This window comes from Cryptotermes secundus, unplaced genomic scaffold (assembly GCF_002891405.2).
Source record: "Cryptotermes secundus unplaced genomic scaffold, Csec_1.0 scaffold836, whole genome shotgun sequence".
Taxonomy (NCBI): domain Eukaryota; kingdom Metazoa; phylum Arthropoda; class Insecta; order Blattodea; family Kalotermitidae; genus Cryptotermes; species Cryptotermes secundus.
Window position 1 is genome coordinate 1,475,312 of NW_019729223.1, and position 17,148 is coordinate 1,492,459.

The 17,148-nt window shown below is 42.0% G+C and overlaps 1 protein-coding gene across 2 annotated transcripts in view; it reads right to left on the reverse strand.

Annotated features, from left to right (window-relative positions):
- The window catches only part of LOC111865566, a 566,968-nt gene that overhangs the window by 213,108 nt on the left and 336,712 nt on the right, over nucleotides 1-17,148 (reverse strand). For both annotated transcript variants that reach the window (XM_023853714.2, XM_033751867.1), the window contains exon 3: nucleotides 15,514-15,575. In XM_023853714.2, the coding sequence (XP_023709482.1) occupies nucleotides 15,514-15,575 (62 nt within the window). The remainder of the gene's footprint in view (nucleotides 1-15,513; nucleotides 15,576-17,148) is intronic.

Sequence of the window (17,148 nt, forward strand, 5' to 3'; positions counted from 1 at the left end):
GCTACATAATTGGAAAAGCAAAGGAAAGAAACGGCCGTGGCTTAATTTATGCACTACTCTCGAATCAGCTTTTTGGGAAGTCTGCAGAAAACCACGGCGAAACCTCAGAAAAATCTTCGGTGTTCCGTTTGACATACGAATAGAGCACCTCCAAAATACAAATATAATATACAACGGCAGGGCATGTAGCACGAATGGGGACGAGGTCGAATGCATATAGGATATTGGTGGGAAAGCCAGAAGGAAAGAGACCACTGGGAAGACCAGCAAGTGGGTGGCCAATACTAAAATTAATCTTAGAGAGACAGGATGGCATGGTTTGGATTGGATTGATCTGACTCAGGATAGGGACCCGTTGAGGGCTCCAGTGAACACGGTAATGAACCTTCGGGTTCCATAAAATGCTGGGAAGTTCTTGAGTAGCTGACAATTGGCAGCTTCTCAAGAAGAGCTCAGTTCCATGAGTGGGTGACGCCAAACAACAAAACCGAAAATATTCGCAATGTAGTAACATTATTCTTGAACACACTTTACTATTTTCTGTTTATTTATTCGGTCATCTGGAGTAATATGAGGCCTTCCGATAGTTTCACATTGGACACTCGTCTATAGACTGATGACTTCTCAAGTTTCAGTTGGCATTTCACTCAATCTCCTAAAAAGTCAGATGAATAGCTTCAGTGTAGTCCCGCACAGCAGCCATGAGTAGAGTTCAGTGGAGCCAGTAAACTACATTCCACTCCTGCTTGAAGAGCGTGGCGTATTATTTACAATCAAGTGTCTATAATGAAAATTTAGGTGAAAAAATTTGTCGAGATGCACGGCTGAGTTGTCATTCTGCCGGCTTCGTTAAATGTAGCGGGCATTGTAAACTAGAAGCAAACCAGATACCCGATCAGGGATATAATAGGGAGAAATGACATATAGGCTGCAGTCACGTACACTCTACTGTAAATATTAAGATTAGAACTCCTTTCAATATAATAGAGCTATTTCAATACATTCCCCTTACGTTGTTCTGTACACATTCAAATTCAATTGTTTTGCTTTCTCTTGTAATAGTATACAAAAACTATTGTGATCCCAAAAAGTGTCCACATTCAGAGTCTAATCGCTAAATACGTTCTTTCAGATAACCTCTGGTTTCGAAGAACTGCTTTTAAGACCGTAAATATATCCCAAAGTCTTCAATACTAAATTAAGAAACAAGAAATTTTAGGTAAACTATTAGCCTGCTTTCCATTGATACGATACGGACCGCATAGAAAAAGGAGTGTGTATTTGTTGCCGCGGTAACTTTTTATATAGCCGTTGCCTAGCAACAATAGGGATAAACATAAAGTCATACAGATTGATCGGAGGAATTTATGAAGCACGCCGTTAAGATGGGCTCAGTTGCCATGACATATGTACCAAGTTTCATTAAGGTTGGCTCAGGCATTCAAAAGTTGATGGGAGGGGATTGACAGACACACACACAGGATGGTGATCTCATAAGAGTTCTTTTATGTTTTCAATATAAGGAATTAATTCTAAAAATACATGACCAGTACCATGATTACGTACCAACCTATACATAAACAGGGAATAAAAATATTAGCTGAAGTTGTCCCTGTGGTTACTTCAGCAGTATGTCATGACGACATGTGGGGAGTGGAGTTATAGCTCCACCTTCCTTAGCCTCGGCACTAGATGGAGGTGAGTCCCGACAGCTTTACCAGCGGGAATGAGTCCCCGGTACCCATCGAATAGGAGATAACGTGGGGAAGACAAGAATCGAATCCGCAGAAGAAATATTAGGTTATAACAATACTAGGGCCGGTCACGGTAGCCCAGCGGTCTAAGGCATGCACTGTCTTCGCTCGCTTGGAAACCGGGATCGTGGGTTCGAATCCCACTCAGGGCATGGCTGTTTAGTTTGTGTGTGTGCGTTTTTCTGTGATTATGTGCAGGTAGAGGCTTTGCGACGAGCTGATCACCCGCCCAAGGAGTCCTACCGAATGTGTAAGATCTAGAAAACCCGAAGTGAACGGAGAAGTTCATGGAGGTAGGCCTAGGCCCACTGGGACTGTAGTGCCAAGGAAAAAAAACAATAATAGGACGGTGCCGTAACACAGGCGGTTAGTCGCCGGCTTCCCAATGCGGCGGCCAAAGTATGATTCTGTGTCAGATCACCTGGTGGACAAAATGGGACTGGGGCACGCCTTCTCCGTGTAATTTTGTTTCGCTTGCTAATTCCCATTCACCAACTGCCCCATATTCATTAATAGCCCTATTTTCCGCGCTATATAGTCTCTTGTATCAGAGCGTCATATCGTGTTGTATATTCACTTGTATTTATTTCCGTTAACACAAGTTCCTGTATTCGATGTGCTGTATGTTAGTTATTTGTTACACATGCTTCGGCCTTTCGGCAATCACCAGGTATTGCACATTCCTTATCTACATTGGCCAGTGTTTGCATTCAATATATTGTCATTTGTGATAGTGATTAAAGACGGAGTTGGGATTGGTAATTTGATTTATTGATCACTCACAAGTCGTAACTACAGCTAAGTATACCACTCTTGCCCATTCTCACAATATGCAATCACTCCGTACTGAATCATCTCATTGTGCTTTCACTAATCTTCACTCTCCGTTTCCTAGTAATGGATTTATCAAAGTCTCACCGTAACTTAAAATATCATTGAAACTACAGCATGTGTTCAGTCTTCTTCTCGGCACAGTGTAACTACTTTCTTGCTATGACCTTCGACTGCCGATGCCCTCAGTTCCGATCTGCGACTCTCTCAATTCTGACTCAATTCGTGACCACTCACTGTCTGAAACACTTTATTTTCTTCTTCTGCTGGACACTTCAATGGGACTTCCAGATGAACTCTCAGTTATTGTTCACTTCTCCTTATACAGCTTCGGTTCTGACCTCACAGGAAACATGTCCACTGCCTAGCAATGGACGTCCTATATTGTTGCTTATTTGTTGGAACGTGTTTATATAGTAACGATCTGTTTACTACGAATCTGTCTCCGCTGGAAGGCGTTTATCGAGCCGTTGCCTATCAGTGGGTCTATAAGTCTCAGTATTCCATAATGTGGGTTTCTTGAATTGAATTATAATGCTCCATATATACATTTTATAATTAAGTGGCTTTTGAATAAGTGAATAACATTATATGATACACTTCAAAGTCTTTCCATCTAGCATCTTAAAAATACCACGATATATATTTTTTTATTGCTAGTGGGGTGGGACTAAGTGCCTTCTACTGCGGCCACTTCTGGCCTATTGTACCAGCCCCAGATGATAGGTGAGGGTGATTGTGTAGCAACTGGTGGAATGAAGATTGGCAGGGGAAACCGAAGTACTTGGAGGAAACCTGCCCCAGCACCACTTTGTCCACCAAAAATCCCACATGACCAGACCCCGGGATTGAACCCGGGCCGCCGCGGTGGGAAGTCAGCGACTAACCGCTTGAGCTATGGCGCGGCCTACCTCTATATAAGTTTGCATTAAACATGAACGTAAGAAAAATACTATAAAATATAACGAGTGTAATCATTGGCAAATGCATGGAAGGAGCAGTCGAGATAATGGTGAGCTAGTACTACAGCGCCTGATGATGATCGAAAGGCCGAAACTTGCAATACTAAACACCTGACGTACAGCACAAAGTTGTGCTGACGGAAATGAATACAACTGGATGTATAGTACCGATACTGACAGCGTCGTTAAGTGCGGTTGTGTTTTTATGCAGCCAGATCTGCATCAGCAGAGTCGAGTTCGAAGTTCGATCCGGAACCAGCGGCTCTTGTTTGATGTGGTGACGCACATTAATTTTCCCTTCATCTGGTCAGACTTGTTGCCTGCGTGCAGACTTCCAGTTCCCACAGCCACCCCGCTCCCTCACAAAAAGTAGAGATTACTTATAGCTCGGGGCGTCTGGACGCTGTGCCGACTCAACAGGCGGAAGTCCGAGGGCAAGTTGACGCACGAGACAACAAAGCTATGATTTTGAACGTTAACAGATGATTCATTTGCCCATGAGAACGTGTAATTGTTCTACTTATATGGTTTCTATATATAGGGAGTTCTGTGAACAGCAAGCCCGTGAAACGAACTTAAGCGTACCGAGTCGACTCGACTTGGCGTGAGAGGGAGCAGTTGCTTCCGCCTGAGTAAACGTTCGTAAAGACGCAGTACTCGCTGTAGCTTCAGACTGATACTATTTAGACCAAATTAAGTAAACAAGCGGGCATTTATGAACAGAGAATTCATGATTCATTCATCGTCCTACTTCGTTTCTTGTATAACTATCTCTCTCTCTTTTTTTTTCCTTGGCACTACAGCCCCAGTGGGCCTAGGCCTACCTCCATGAACTTCTTCGTTCACTTAAGTTTTTCTAGATCTTACACATTCGGTAGGACTTCTTGGGCGGGTGATCAGCTCGTCGCAAGGCCTCTACCTGTACACAAACACAGAGAAACGCACACATACAAACTAAACATCCATGCCCTGAGTGGGATTCGAACCCAAGATCCCGGTTCCCAAAGGAGCGAAGAGAGTAGTACATGCCTTAGACCGCTCGGCTACCGTGACTGGTATCTCTCTCTTCAGCCACAAGAATTAGACATACTGTGAAGACTGTTTCAAAGTTCAGAAAATAAATGCATAACCATAAAGTAAAATATTCTGATAAGCACGTAAAGACTTACTTATACAAATAAACATAGAAATTGAGAAATAAGAGGGTAAGTCAATAAGTAAGTTACAAATGGATATAGAACTTAAACAAATAAGAGTACTGATTTGAAAAATGTTTTTATTTCTCAACGTAATCTCCCTGTACATTGAGGCACTTGTCCCATTGTCTCACAAGCTCCTGAAAACCAGCAGCATAAAATTCTTTGGGCTGTTGTTGGAACCAGGCGGTGTGTTCCCTTTAAACAGCTTCATCGTCGGGAAAATTTTCAGCCGAAAGATGATGTTTAAGAGGGCCGAACAAATGGAAGTCGCTTGGAGCAAGGCTCATCACCTGTGACAATTCGAGCTAGCATATCGTGTCCATCGTGGTAACGATTAAGATGCTGTAATGCCAGACCAATTCTTTGCATTTTGTGTTGTGGGGTCAGCATGCATGGCACCCATCATGCACAGACTTTGTGAAAACCTAACCTGTCATGCATTGTGAGGTAGGCCATGCCACGTGAACAACCAATAGCAGTGGCTATAGTGTCTATAGTTACCCTTCTGTAGGCAAGTCACTGCCTGGTTCCGACAGCAGCCAAAAGAATTTTATGCTGCTGGTTTTCAGGGGCTTGTGAAACGATGGGACAACTGCCTCAATATACAGGGAGATTATGTTGAAAAATGAAGGAGCCTTGTGACTGCTTCTGAAGATGGTGAACTTTTAAATTTAGTATGAACTTAACCACGACTGTAATAGTATCAATGTTACCAATGTCGAAAATTGTCTCACAAGTTCCAGGAAATTATATTAAGGAAACTACAAACTATCAATTATATTGGAACATGAGACCTTCGGAGACTCCGACAATTTATGTTCACAAAAATAAATTCTAAATACCATAATATAAAATTTCCAACAGGTTTAATTTGTGTCGCCGATTTACTTACTAACTTTCTATAACACCGAGATTATCCGCAAAATCATAGATGCAGGTGGGAAGATAACATTAAGGTAGATCTTAGAGAAATAAGTTAGAGTGGTAAGGACTACATTTGTCTGGCTCAGGATAGGGACCAGTGGAGGTGAACACAGTATTGAACTTTCGGATTCCATAAAATGTTGGGAAATTCTTGAATAGCTGGGCGACTGGCAGCTTCTCAAAAATGACTCAGCTCCATGGGGTTAGTGTTACTACCTATTACTACAGGAATTTCTCCCTTAAAAAGTAAATTATATTTGGAGAGAAATATAAAAAAAATATGTGTGACACAGCAAGATACGGCAATTCTACATGAGAAATTCATAGTAACCCGAATTTCTTAACTCACCTCCAACTAGCGCATAGGTCAAGAAAACGTGGATCTATACATCCATTCCCCCATACGTCTTCATAGAGTAGTGCTTAATTAGTTAAGTACATGGGCAGCTTAGTAGGGGTGGAGTCCAGCTGGGTCCACCCGGCAAGGCGGCCACTGATTGGCCTATTGTATTTGCCCCGGGTGATTATGATGATGATGATGATGATGATGATGGGGAATTTGGTGGAATGAAGATTGACAGGGGAAACCGAAATACTCGGAGAAAAACCGCCCCAGCGCCACTTTGTCCACCACAAATCCCACTTGACCAGACCCGGGATCGAACAGGGGCCGCCGCGGTGAGAAGTCAGCGACTAACCGCTTGAGCCACGGCGCGGCCCTTCCCTTCACCTTACTCCGAGTTTCATAAGCACTATGATGCCGAAAGCTTCTGCGTGTCCACGCAATGATCTTACGAGAACAGATCTTGTGTAAAGAAGTCATACTACTTGTCGACCAGCAGTAAGCTAACACAAAAGTGTTTATGCATTGAATAAATCCAGTCCCAGTGTCTAACAAATTAGTCCTCGGCTGCGCCTTCTTGAATGCTTCCCGCGACCTCTGGTTATGCGTGAGTAAGGTCGATTCCACAATCTCTACAAATGCCATGTCTTCTCAAAGTACCCGCATACACTGCAAAGCATATCTTCTCCTTAGTTCTTAAGGGTTCTATCTCCAATTGTTATTATTTGTCAGGTTATTAAAATCTCTGACATTAAGGGAAGATCATAGACTGAGGGTGTTTGAGAACAGGGTGTAGAAAAAAATTGGACCGAAGAGAGATGATGTGACAGGAAGTTGAATAAACTGCATAATGAGAAACTTCGTAACTTGTAATCTTCACGAAATATAATTAGAATGATCAAGTCAAGGAGGATGAGGTGGACAGGGCATGTAGCACGAATGGGGAGAAAAGGAATTCATATAGGTTATTGGTGGGAAAGCCAGAAGGGATGAGACCACTGGGAAGACCAAGACGTAGGTGGGTGGGCAATATTAAAACGTATCTTAGAGATATAGGATGGGATTTTATGGATTGAATTGATTTGGCTCAGGATATGGACCAGTAGAGGGCTCTTGTGAACACGGTAATGAACTTTCGGGTTCCATAAAACGGTGGAAAATTCTTCAGTAGCTTCACAACTGGCGGCTTCTCAAGAAGCTCTAAGGTCCATAGAGTTAGTCTGGTTATTAAGGCACCTATTTCCTTGGGTCATTAGAGATATAAGTCCAAGAATAAATTGGGCAAAATCACAATATAAATTAGAAAAAGGCACTTCTCTTCCGTTCTCCCATGATCAATTATTCGTGTTTCAGGCATTGCTCCATTTATTTCTTGTATACATTTATACACCCCAACCCTTGGATAACAAGTATATAACTGGAAATATAAATAGCAAGATGTTCCTTGAAGAACTAATACCCTACTTTCTTTCATATGTCACAGACCGCACAGAAAACAACGTATCCAACAATTCTTCTATTGTTGCGTGTGTAATCGTTGCCTCAGTGATGTTTTTACGATCCGTTGCATAGCAACCTTAGGGGGATTCACATACAGTCACACAGACTGATGGGAGGGATTTATGAAGTGCGCCGCTGAGATGGGCTCAGGTGCCATGACATACGTACCAAGATTCATACAGACTCAGAAGTTGATGGGATGCATGATTTCACAGACACACAGACAGCATGGAGATAGCATAAGCCTAATTTCATTCTTTCAAAACAAGGAATGCATGCTAAAAACGAAAAGAATAATGTGAAAATCAGCAATATGGCCAATATTTACTACCACTGGTGGAACATCCTCGTAGGTAATGAAGGAAATAATGACAAATTGATCCACTGTTAATGACAATTGTTGGGACGCCACATAAATTGTTGTTGTTCTGCTTCTCACGGGGAGCGTTGGAGTAAGTGAAGGAATGTAGCCGTTATTGGTTCCCCTTATGACTTATAAATCTCAACACTGAAACATTGAAACAGCTGCCTGAATACACTAACAGCCGGTTGGCACGGCGGGAAGCCGTGGAACGAGTCAATCTTATATTTGGGGCCAGCAAGCTAACTTCGCGTGAGACCAACATCCAACTGAAATTGAAAGAAGAAACAAAGCCTGATTTGAAGTTTCAGTTAGGGAGTGCCTTGACATCCCATTAAGTTGTACCAGATAGCTGGTAGTTAACTATCATTATTACAAAGTTGCATAAAGTCGCGTCCAAGTGTAATTTGACGTGCAAATTAAGCAGAGGTACACTGAGATCGCGTCTACAAGTACAGATTCTGGGATTTTCCACTGATGAATATAAATAAGTTGGGTTCTTGTGCACTTGTTCAATCGGTAGCTGCGTCCGTGTTTCTCTGGCGAAAAGCGAGGAGCGCAGGGAATATTTCCAATATTGATACGAGGATCAAATGGAGGTTGGCCTGAGTGTTGACTCTCACATGTTAATTGCTTCATACTACTTCACTGCGTAGTACAGAACAGAGGCGCGGGAAAGCTCCCAGATTTATATGAGAGAAAATAAAATACAATCAAAACAAAAAATAAACAAAATCCGTGGCCTGCAGTCCGCAAGCGAACTATACCGACCGAGCGACCGCAGCTTGTCGGCGAAGTTAGTGCCAACTTTAGCGTCACGTGGTCAGCGCAACGGATCCCCACGGCCGTTAATATCGGTTTCCTAGGCCGGAGCTGCTATTTCCTTGAAATACCTCTTCAATTATCCTCACGAGGCTAAGTGGACCCCGTTACAGACCCACTACTTCTCAGAAAATGTAGTAGCGCCGGGTATCGAAACCGGTACGTCTGGATCTGTAGCCAGGAACTCTGACCACTAGCCCACAGAGGCGGTCTAAAATAAAATACAATCTCTATTATTAAAAGGATAAATGTAAAATGTAAAATCGTCCCTTTACGTGTACAACACTCTCCGAGAAATTATGTACAACCCAACATCCACCGAAAACATGACACTGATAAACACAGTGAAACTTGATGCAACTTCTTGAGCCGTTCCTCCAAATTTCGTGCAACTCGGTTTAGAGATAAGGAACAGGCGCAGATGGGAGCCCAGCCGTCCACTTCTCTTTGAGACAGTTGACGTTAGTGGACACTCAACTGTTCTGGTAGCTGTCAGCGAGAGCCACACACAGAGAATTACGTGTTGCAGATTGTCTCGGTCTCATAAACTGAATTTGACGAGGTAAAGTCACAGTGTGCCGGTCACGGTAGCCGAGCGGTCTAAGGCATGTACTGTCTTCGCTCGCTTGGAAACCGGGATCGTGGGTTCGAATACCACTCAGGGCATGGATGTTTAGTTTGTGTGTGTGCGTTTTTCTGTGTTTGTGTACAGGTAGAGGCCTTGCGACGAGCTGAACACCCGCCCAAGGAGTCCTACCGAATGTGTAAGATCTAGAAAAACTAAAGTGAACGGAGTTCATGGAGGTAGACCTAGGCCCACTGGGGCTGTAGTGCCAAGGAAAAAAAAGTCACCGTGCTGCCTCGTTCCAAGTGTATCTAACTTGTTTAATATGCGACAAGACTCAAAATGATGGCCCAACATAAGATCGACCAACCAGAGGTTCTTAATAGCGTAGCTTCTCAAGAATTTCCAAACATTTCATGGATCCCGAAGGTTCATTATCGTGTTCAGAAAATCCCTCCACTGGTCCCCATCCTGAGCCAGATTAATAAAGTCCATATCACACCATTCTATCTCTCTAAGATCAGTTTTAATATTATCCTCTCACCTGCATCTAAATTTTCCTAGTTGTCGCTTTCCTTCTAGCTTGAACACCAAAACTCTATACGCATTCCTCTCTTCACCATTTCCTGCTACATGCCCTGCCCATCTCATCCTCCTTGACTTAGTCCTTCTAATTATATTTTGCGAGGTGTACATGTTATAGCTCTCCTCACTGTGCAGTTTTCTCCAGCCTCCAATTATATCATCCGTCTCAGGTCCAAATATCCTTCTCAGCACTCTATTCGTCTAATATTAGATACCACGTTTCACACCCATACAAAAGTAAAGGCAAAATTATAGTTCTGTATATTTTAGTTTCTACAATTTGAGACAGCTAACGAGAAGACGTGATGAGATGATTTAACGAATAATGAACTGAAAAGGATAGCAGAAGGAGTAGGCCACCGTAGAAAGGCCATAGCAATATCAGGCCATTTACAATTATCTGATATGGAATAAGGAAAAAGTAAAAACATGGACTAAAATATTGATCTAGTTGGGAGTTGAATATCAAATGAAATATATGTAGTTTTCGGTGAGGGGGAGGCAGGAGAAAATATGGTCTCATTGTACGAGTATAACAAGAAAATTAGTATATCTTGTCTTTCTATGAGTATCAGGTTTTGATGCAAAACACTTCGACACCCCCCGCCTGGAATTCCGGCAATCATCTTCTCTGAGTGTGTACCCTCCGATATCAAGATAAAGATCTTGAAACATAAGAACTCTCTTTCTTCTTTCTTTTCTTTCTGTGGCGTCACAGCCCCAATTTTTGGGCCTAGGCCTACCTCCATGAAACTCTCCGTTTCACTTCGGTTTACTAGATCTTACACATTCGGTAGGACTCCTTGGGCGAGTGATGAGCTCGTCGCAAGGCCTCTACCTATAGACAAACACAGAAAAACGCACACAATCATCCATGCCATGACTGGGATTCGTACCCACGATCCCTGCTTCCGAGCGAGCGAAGACAGCGCATGCCTTAGACCGCTCGGCTACCGCGACCGGCTAAGAACTCTCTTACCTCCCTTAAAAATATCTTAATTCCATGAAACATAAACTTACACATCCATAACATTTAAAATTATGCAATTGTGCATCCCTGTAAGAAACTTCAACAAGAAATAAATCCTTAAATGTCTGTAACTAGAGAAAGGGCTATCAGTTCATTCACAGTTTCAATTTTTGCTAAAAGAGCACAGAGCAGGAACCAAACTAACAATCTCGGGAAAATATAGCCATGAAATAGACTTTGGTGAAAAAGGAACATTCCATATATACGGTATGTATAGATAAATTACAGGCTACTGTAACCGTACATGGTACACGTCGACAGTGCTTCTGTCCGCGCAACAATGTGAAGAGCGAAGTCTCCTTCGGGGGGGGGGGATCCTTTCTTTTTGATGTCGTTCTTATTTCACGTCCATATTAAAGTGTCGGTGAATTGTGGTGTAAAGCCTTAAATGGACAGGCAGCATATCTCGGCCTCTTGCGTCTAAGTGACTTTGATGTGAGAAATGAATGAATCTTGTCACTGATTTCGAGGTTCACGTGAGACGAATGTGTCAATCCAAAATTCACCTCATACATAGTCTACCAGACAAGACAGTCCATTTAATGGAGGACAGAAGCCATATACCACACGGAGACAGTCGCGTGCACAAAAACTAGATCAGACATAGGAATTATTATGTGGTTAAGAGGAGACGTATTGAAGGCAACAGTTTATACAATCAAACTATATTTTGTTATAAGAGAAATATACTTATATGTCCTCTATGAGGATTCTCATTGATGGCCCCTTGTTTTTCAATACAGACGTTTTCAATTTTGGACGAATATATTCATGCACGTTCGGTCTAGAAAATCGAAATTAATTACCGTGGGGATTCGTTGCGTTGACCACGTGACACTCTGTATCCCTAAAGTTGGCATTAACTTCGCCGACAAGCGGCGGTCGCTCGGTCAGTATAGTTCGCTTGTGGACTCAAGCCACGGAGTTTGTTTCTTTTATATTCATGCACTTCTTGCACACATGGATAACAAGTGATAAGTTTTAAATAGTATATTTTCATAAATAGATCCATTCACAGTACGATATTACAGAAGATGTCAAAACACATAGAAATATATGGAAATTTTCTAAGGTGAAAATATTTCAGTTACAGGAAGTTGGTTTCTGAATTATATTCGGGAGGAACTTCGTTCGAACCTTGGCTATAACATCAACTATCCTGAATGATGAGGTCATTCGTGATTTTGATCAGTAGCTCTAAACGAATGTCGGATTAGTTCCTTAAAACAGGACATGACCGCGTCCTCGCCAGTCCTCTTAATTCACCGAATGCTATCTTATCATATAAGTCGACATTAAATAACCTCTGCAGTTGATTCGGCATCTACGACCGTCAATGTGAGAAAATTCACCCTCTGTGACTGCAAGCGAAGGGCGAAATACTGACTTGTCAAAGTAACTGTTTCTGGCAAGCACACTGCAGCAAACGAAAGTTCAGTCAAAGAATTGACGCAAGAGCGGTTGTCAACTTCACCCCACCTGACGGCAAGAGCCATAACCCAGCCTCCTTTCAAGTGTTTCTTCAATACCTGCAGAGGTATTCAAACTTCGAACTGACTCTTGCCCTCACAATCAGAATATCACTGAAATTTCCGAACTTCTTGAACAATCTATTGATTACTGCACCTGTTATTACACTGAAATTCGTTGAGGAAACTTTGCCATAGGCTACTTGAACAGGACTGTTAGTTTTAAGAAATGTTTCCAATTCAAGTAAGCAATTTCTAACTTCTACACTCCGGAGATGCAGAGCTACCAATTACAGCGTAATAGAAGATTTACTGAAAGTCAAACATATTTAGAAACTTACATTTATTTTTAAAGCTCTAATGTATGCATGGGGTATTTGAGGAAGAAAAAACGAGAATAGGAAAAAAAAGAAAAAAGAGAGATTGGAATGAACTAATGAAAGAAAAATAAATAAAAATACTCCACAAAGGAAACAAAACAGACAGTGAAAAGAAATGGGGAAGGAAGGATGAAACCAGAGGAGAAAGACCACATGAAATGTAAGAGGAAGAAAGCAGAAAAAGCAGAAATAGTGAAATTATTATTTGCTTTTATACAACGCAGAATTTCTTGAAGAGTCTAAGAAAGGACATACCGGAAGCAGAGGTTTATTGTCGGCTGCAGGAGTAATGCCTGCCTATAATCATTCAAAATATAGGTCTACTCTTTATTGCGCCCACCAAAGAGGCCCTCGTGGGAATCCCTAGACTACACCACTAAAACTTTCGGGTCGTACCCTGGCTGACCCCAGCAGGTAACCCGCAGCAACAGGGTCAGTGGGTTCTTCTTATCTGGTTGGATCCATCATGTTCTTCACTCCCTCCTTCGATCTTTACTTTTATCCCCAGACGGCACCGTCTGAATTAATCTCTTTATATCTCCGGCTTTTGTAGCAGGGAAGTTAACTGCCATGTTTCATATACAAGATATAAAATGCTATCGACCGGAACTCGAAGTCGTGCCTTGAAGAGAAATGCAGCCGTAGGCTATCAACAAATGCAGAACTGTTCCATGCAGGACGTTGGGCGGGTCGTGAACTATGACGTTGGGTTGCGCAAAGATTTTGATTGTCCCACTAAGATGCAGGGATTTTTGTACGTCTCACACAGCTCACAGCCGTGGCGCTGGGCTTCACGGTGGCTACGGGTATGATACTACCGCTCTGTGCTAGAAAACCACATTTCCAACAATTTTAAAATCTTGAAATCTCCGAAATTTTAAAACTTAGGGTAATCTCCTTTCAAAAGTTCTGGAAATTACAAAAAAAAAAATAAACATTTTAAAATTAAGAATATTTTAAACTCTTCCTTACTTACTCACTCATGAAGCTGAGCCCTTCTGGAGAAGCCGCCAATTCTGCAGCTGCTCAAGAATTTCCCAGCATTTTATGAAACCCGAAGGTTTATTACCGTGTTCACAAGAGCCCTCCACTGGTCCCTATCCTGAACCAGATCAATCCAATCCATACCATCCCATCCTATCTCTCTAAGATCCATTTTAATATTGTCCACCCACTTACGCCTTGGTCTTCCCAGTGGTTCAAACTCTTCCTACACTTTAAAAATTATTTTTTAATTATATATTTTTAAAACTTTCCTAAACTGGGTCAGACAACTCTTAAGCGCCATGACAGAATAGTCTCAGACAATAAGACAGCACAGAAGAACAACCCAGGACTTCAGCCTGCAACAAACTCGCAGCCATCTCTCAACTATCACATCAGTGACATCTCCAAACACACTCACCATGAGATATCTACTTAACACAACGAAACGCACAATCATTTATAAATTTACAATCTGCTCAACCTCTGTCTGAATGTGCAGGGAGGCAAGTTGGTGGATGCACAATGATCTGATGTTCCAACATAAATTAACATTATCTCAGGTTAAACTTAATGTAACGCAGTCTCGCCAATTTGAAAATTATCACATTTTTAAATTTACTTAAACGATTGAAAATTTTAACTTCCGTGAAATTTATTATTTTCCGAACATTCAATGATTGTTAAAATTTTCGTTATCTAGAAAATAGTGAACAAGTTTAGAAAACTGAGTAAATTCGGAAATGTTCTAAAATGTAAAAGACGAGAAAATTTTCTAAAAATTTCTAGTCCGAAAATTATGTAATTTCGTAAAGTGTCAGAAAATAAGTTAAATTAAAAATTTTGAAATTTTTAAATTATCATAAATTTTATAATACTTTAAATTGTTAAGAATTAAGAATTTTCGGTCTTAAAATCTCTGTCAAAATTCGAAAAAAAATTTTTTTTTAATGTTCCGAAAAATTAAAACATTTCAACACATTTAAAATATTCGAGAGTTTGCAGTATTTAAAAATCCAAACATTTCCCAAATTTTAAAAAGTAATCGAAAACTGTGTTTGGATGCGCAGGTGATTGCTTTCTAGTACGCGTCAACCCGACTTATCTCAATGTAACATAATGTATAATTAACCAGGATCTGCCTGAAAGCCCTGGTGGATGAGCAGTCGTACGATGCACTAACCTAAACTTACCTAATGTAACTTATTCTAACCTGATTAAACCCACTCTAACCAAGCTATGCACGACTGCACAGGTGGAAGCAGCAGTGACAAATGAAAGCATTGCATTTCTTACGTGGCTCCTTAAGTATAATCCTTTTAGGGGAACCCTGCACTGAGAAGTCTGAAAAGACGCGAAATAAATCCTTCTTTTATTCGCCTGACAAAACTACGGCAGGAAATAGAGGCTGGTTCGTGAAAGGACCAACAGACTTCATATTGTAAATCTATGCAAAAGTAAAGTTATCCATGTGATTAACTAATTAAGCATTACGCCATGAAGACGTATGGGGAATGGATGTATAGATCCACGTTTTCTTGACCTCGACACTAGTTGGAGGTGAATGATCAGCTTCACGCCTCGGCCGCTTTATCGCTAGGGCTGAGGGGGTCCCAGATCCGGTCTGGACGCTGCGGAGAAGAGAATTTTTTACCCTACACCGATGAGAGAACCTCAAATCCTACTAGGGTTTCTGATGATAGCCCAAGGTTAAGTCCCAACCTTTCGAGGTCTCGAACTTTTTTGGAGTCACCCTATCACGCAGTGCAAAATTACCCTTATGGCTACTTTGTCCTCTACTCACCTTGGAGAAGCCGATGTTGGGTGTCGGTACGTGGTGTAGGGTGACGTCGTGACGTTTGAACACTGCAACAAGGAAACACAGCACGTTATTTCTTACGATCCTGGCAATAAATATTGTTAAATTAAATTAAAATTAATGAAATGTGCCCACAGCAATAAACACATAACTGTCGTATGAGGCAAGTGCACAAAATGGACCACATACGAGTTATTGAAACAGCTCTGAAAGTACGCCAGAAGTGGGAACGCCAAATCGAGTTGGTTTGAAGATGCAGAGAATGATTCACGAGAGTTGCACGTGAAGAGATGAAGTCAGGAGGCAAACAATAGAGAATAATAGGATGCCATAAAGGAGATTAAGCTCTTAGATACCTTATAGACAAGGAGTTACATGGAAATCTGTCAAAGCTTTCAGCATATATGGGCGTGCGTAGAGGTTCAATTAGACCTTGAAATTAAGGGGCTCTTTAAATTAATTAGTGTGAATGAAATTCCACACATTAATACCCGCCTAAGCCGTAAGTGCGCAACGGAACAATGGCAGTCACTGTCTGCTTGTAATAAAGCAGTAGAGAACCACAGGTTTCCAAGATTTGAGGGATCGCCGTGTTCCTCCGCGGCTGTACAATGCTAACGTAGAGTCCACTTTATGGGAGGAGAGGAGGGGGCATCTCTGATACCCTCACTGACCCCACCATAGGGGCGAAGTGACTGCCCATAATATAGAAGACACTGTGGTACTTGTGTATGAGGGTCTCACAGAGGTTACAATGAACAGTACCGTCTCCTGGATTTTAACGCCCTGTAGTTGAGATACCCCGAGCATTACTTGAGCTTAGCCCTCTGCCTTCCTCCTCTGGTTTCACGCTTTGCCAGGGTGATGGTTGCCATAGATCACTTAAATTTAATAAAAATAGTTAGAACAGTTAGGGTCTATAACTGGGTAAGACAAGGCTTAGATGATGGATATTGGTGCGGTTTGTAAACTGCGAAGGGCGAAGGAGGCTCTTGTCTATGGGTAGGGTACTACAAAATCAAGACTTCTGCTCCCACTGCTTAAGGACTGGTCTGATAGCGCCATAGCTCAAGCGGTTAGTAGCTGGCTTCCCACCACGGCGGCCCGGGTTCGATCCCGGTTCTGGTCAGGTGGGATTTGTGGTGGACAAAGTGGTACTGGGGCAGGTTTTCTCCGAGAACTTCGGTTTCCCTGCCAATCTTCATTCCACCAATTCCTCCACAACCACCCTCTCGTATCATCTGGGGCTGGTAGAATAGGCCAGAAGTGGTCGCAGTACAAGGGACTTAGCTCCACCCCACTTACTTACTTACTTATGGAGCTGAGTCCTTCTGGAGGAGCCGCCAATTCTGCAGCATTTTATGGAACCCGAAGGTTCATTACCATGTTCACAAGAGCCCTCCACTGGTCCCTATCCTAAGCCAGATCTATCCAATCCATACTATGCCATCTTATCTCTCTAAGATCCATTCTAATATTGAAGAATGCAGTCTTCTGGGATTTGGCACCGTGTATATGTGGTGTTAACCGACGTTTCGGAGGAACGTATCGCCCCCATCTTCAGGGTTGAAGAAAAAGTATAAGTAAATCTGCAAGCGACAACACCGTGAGACACGATAA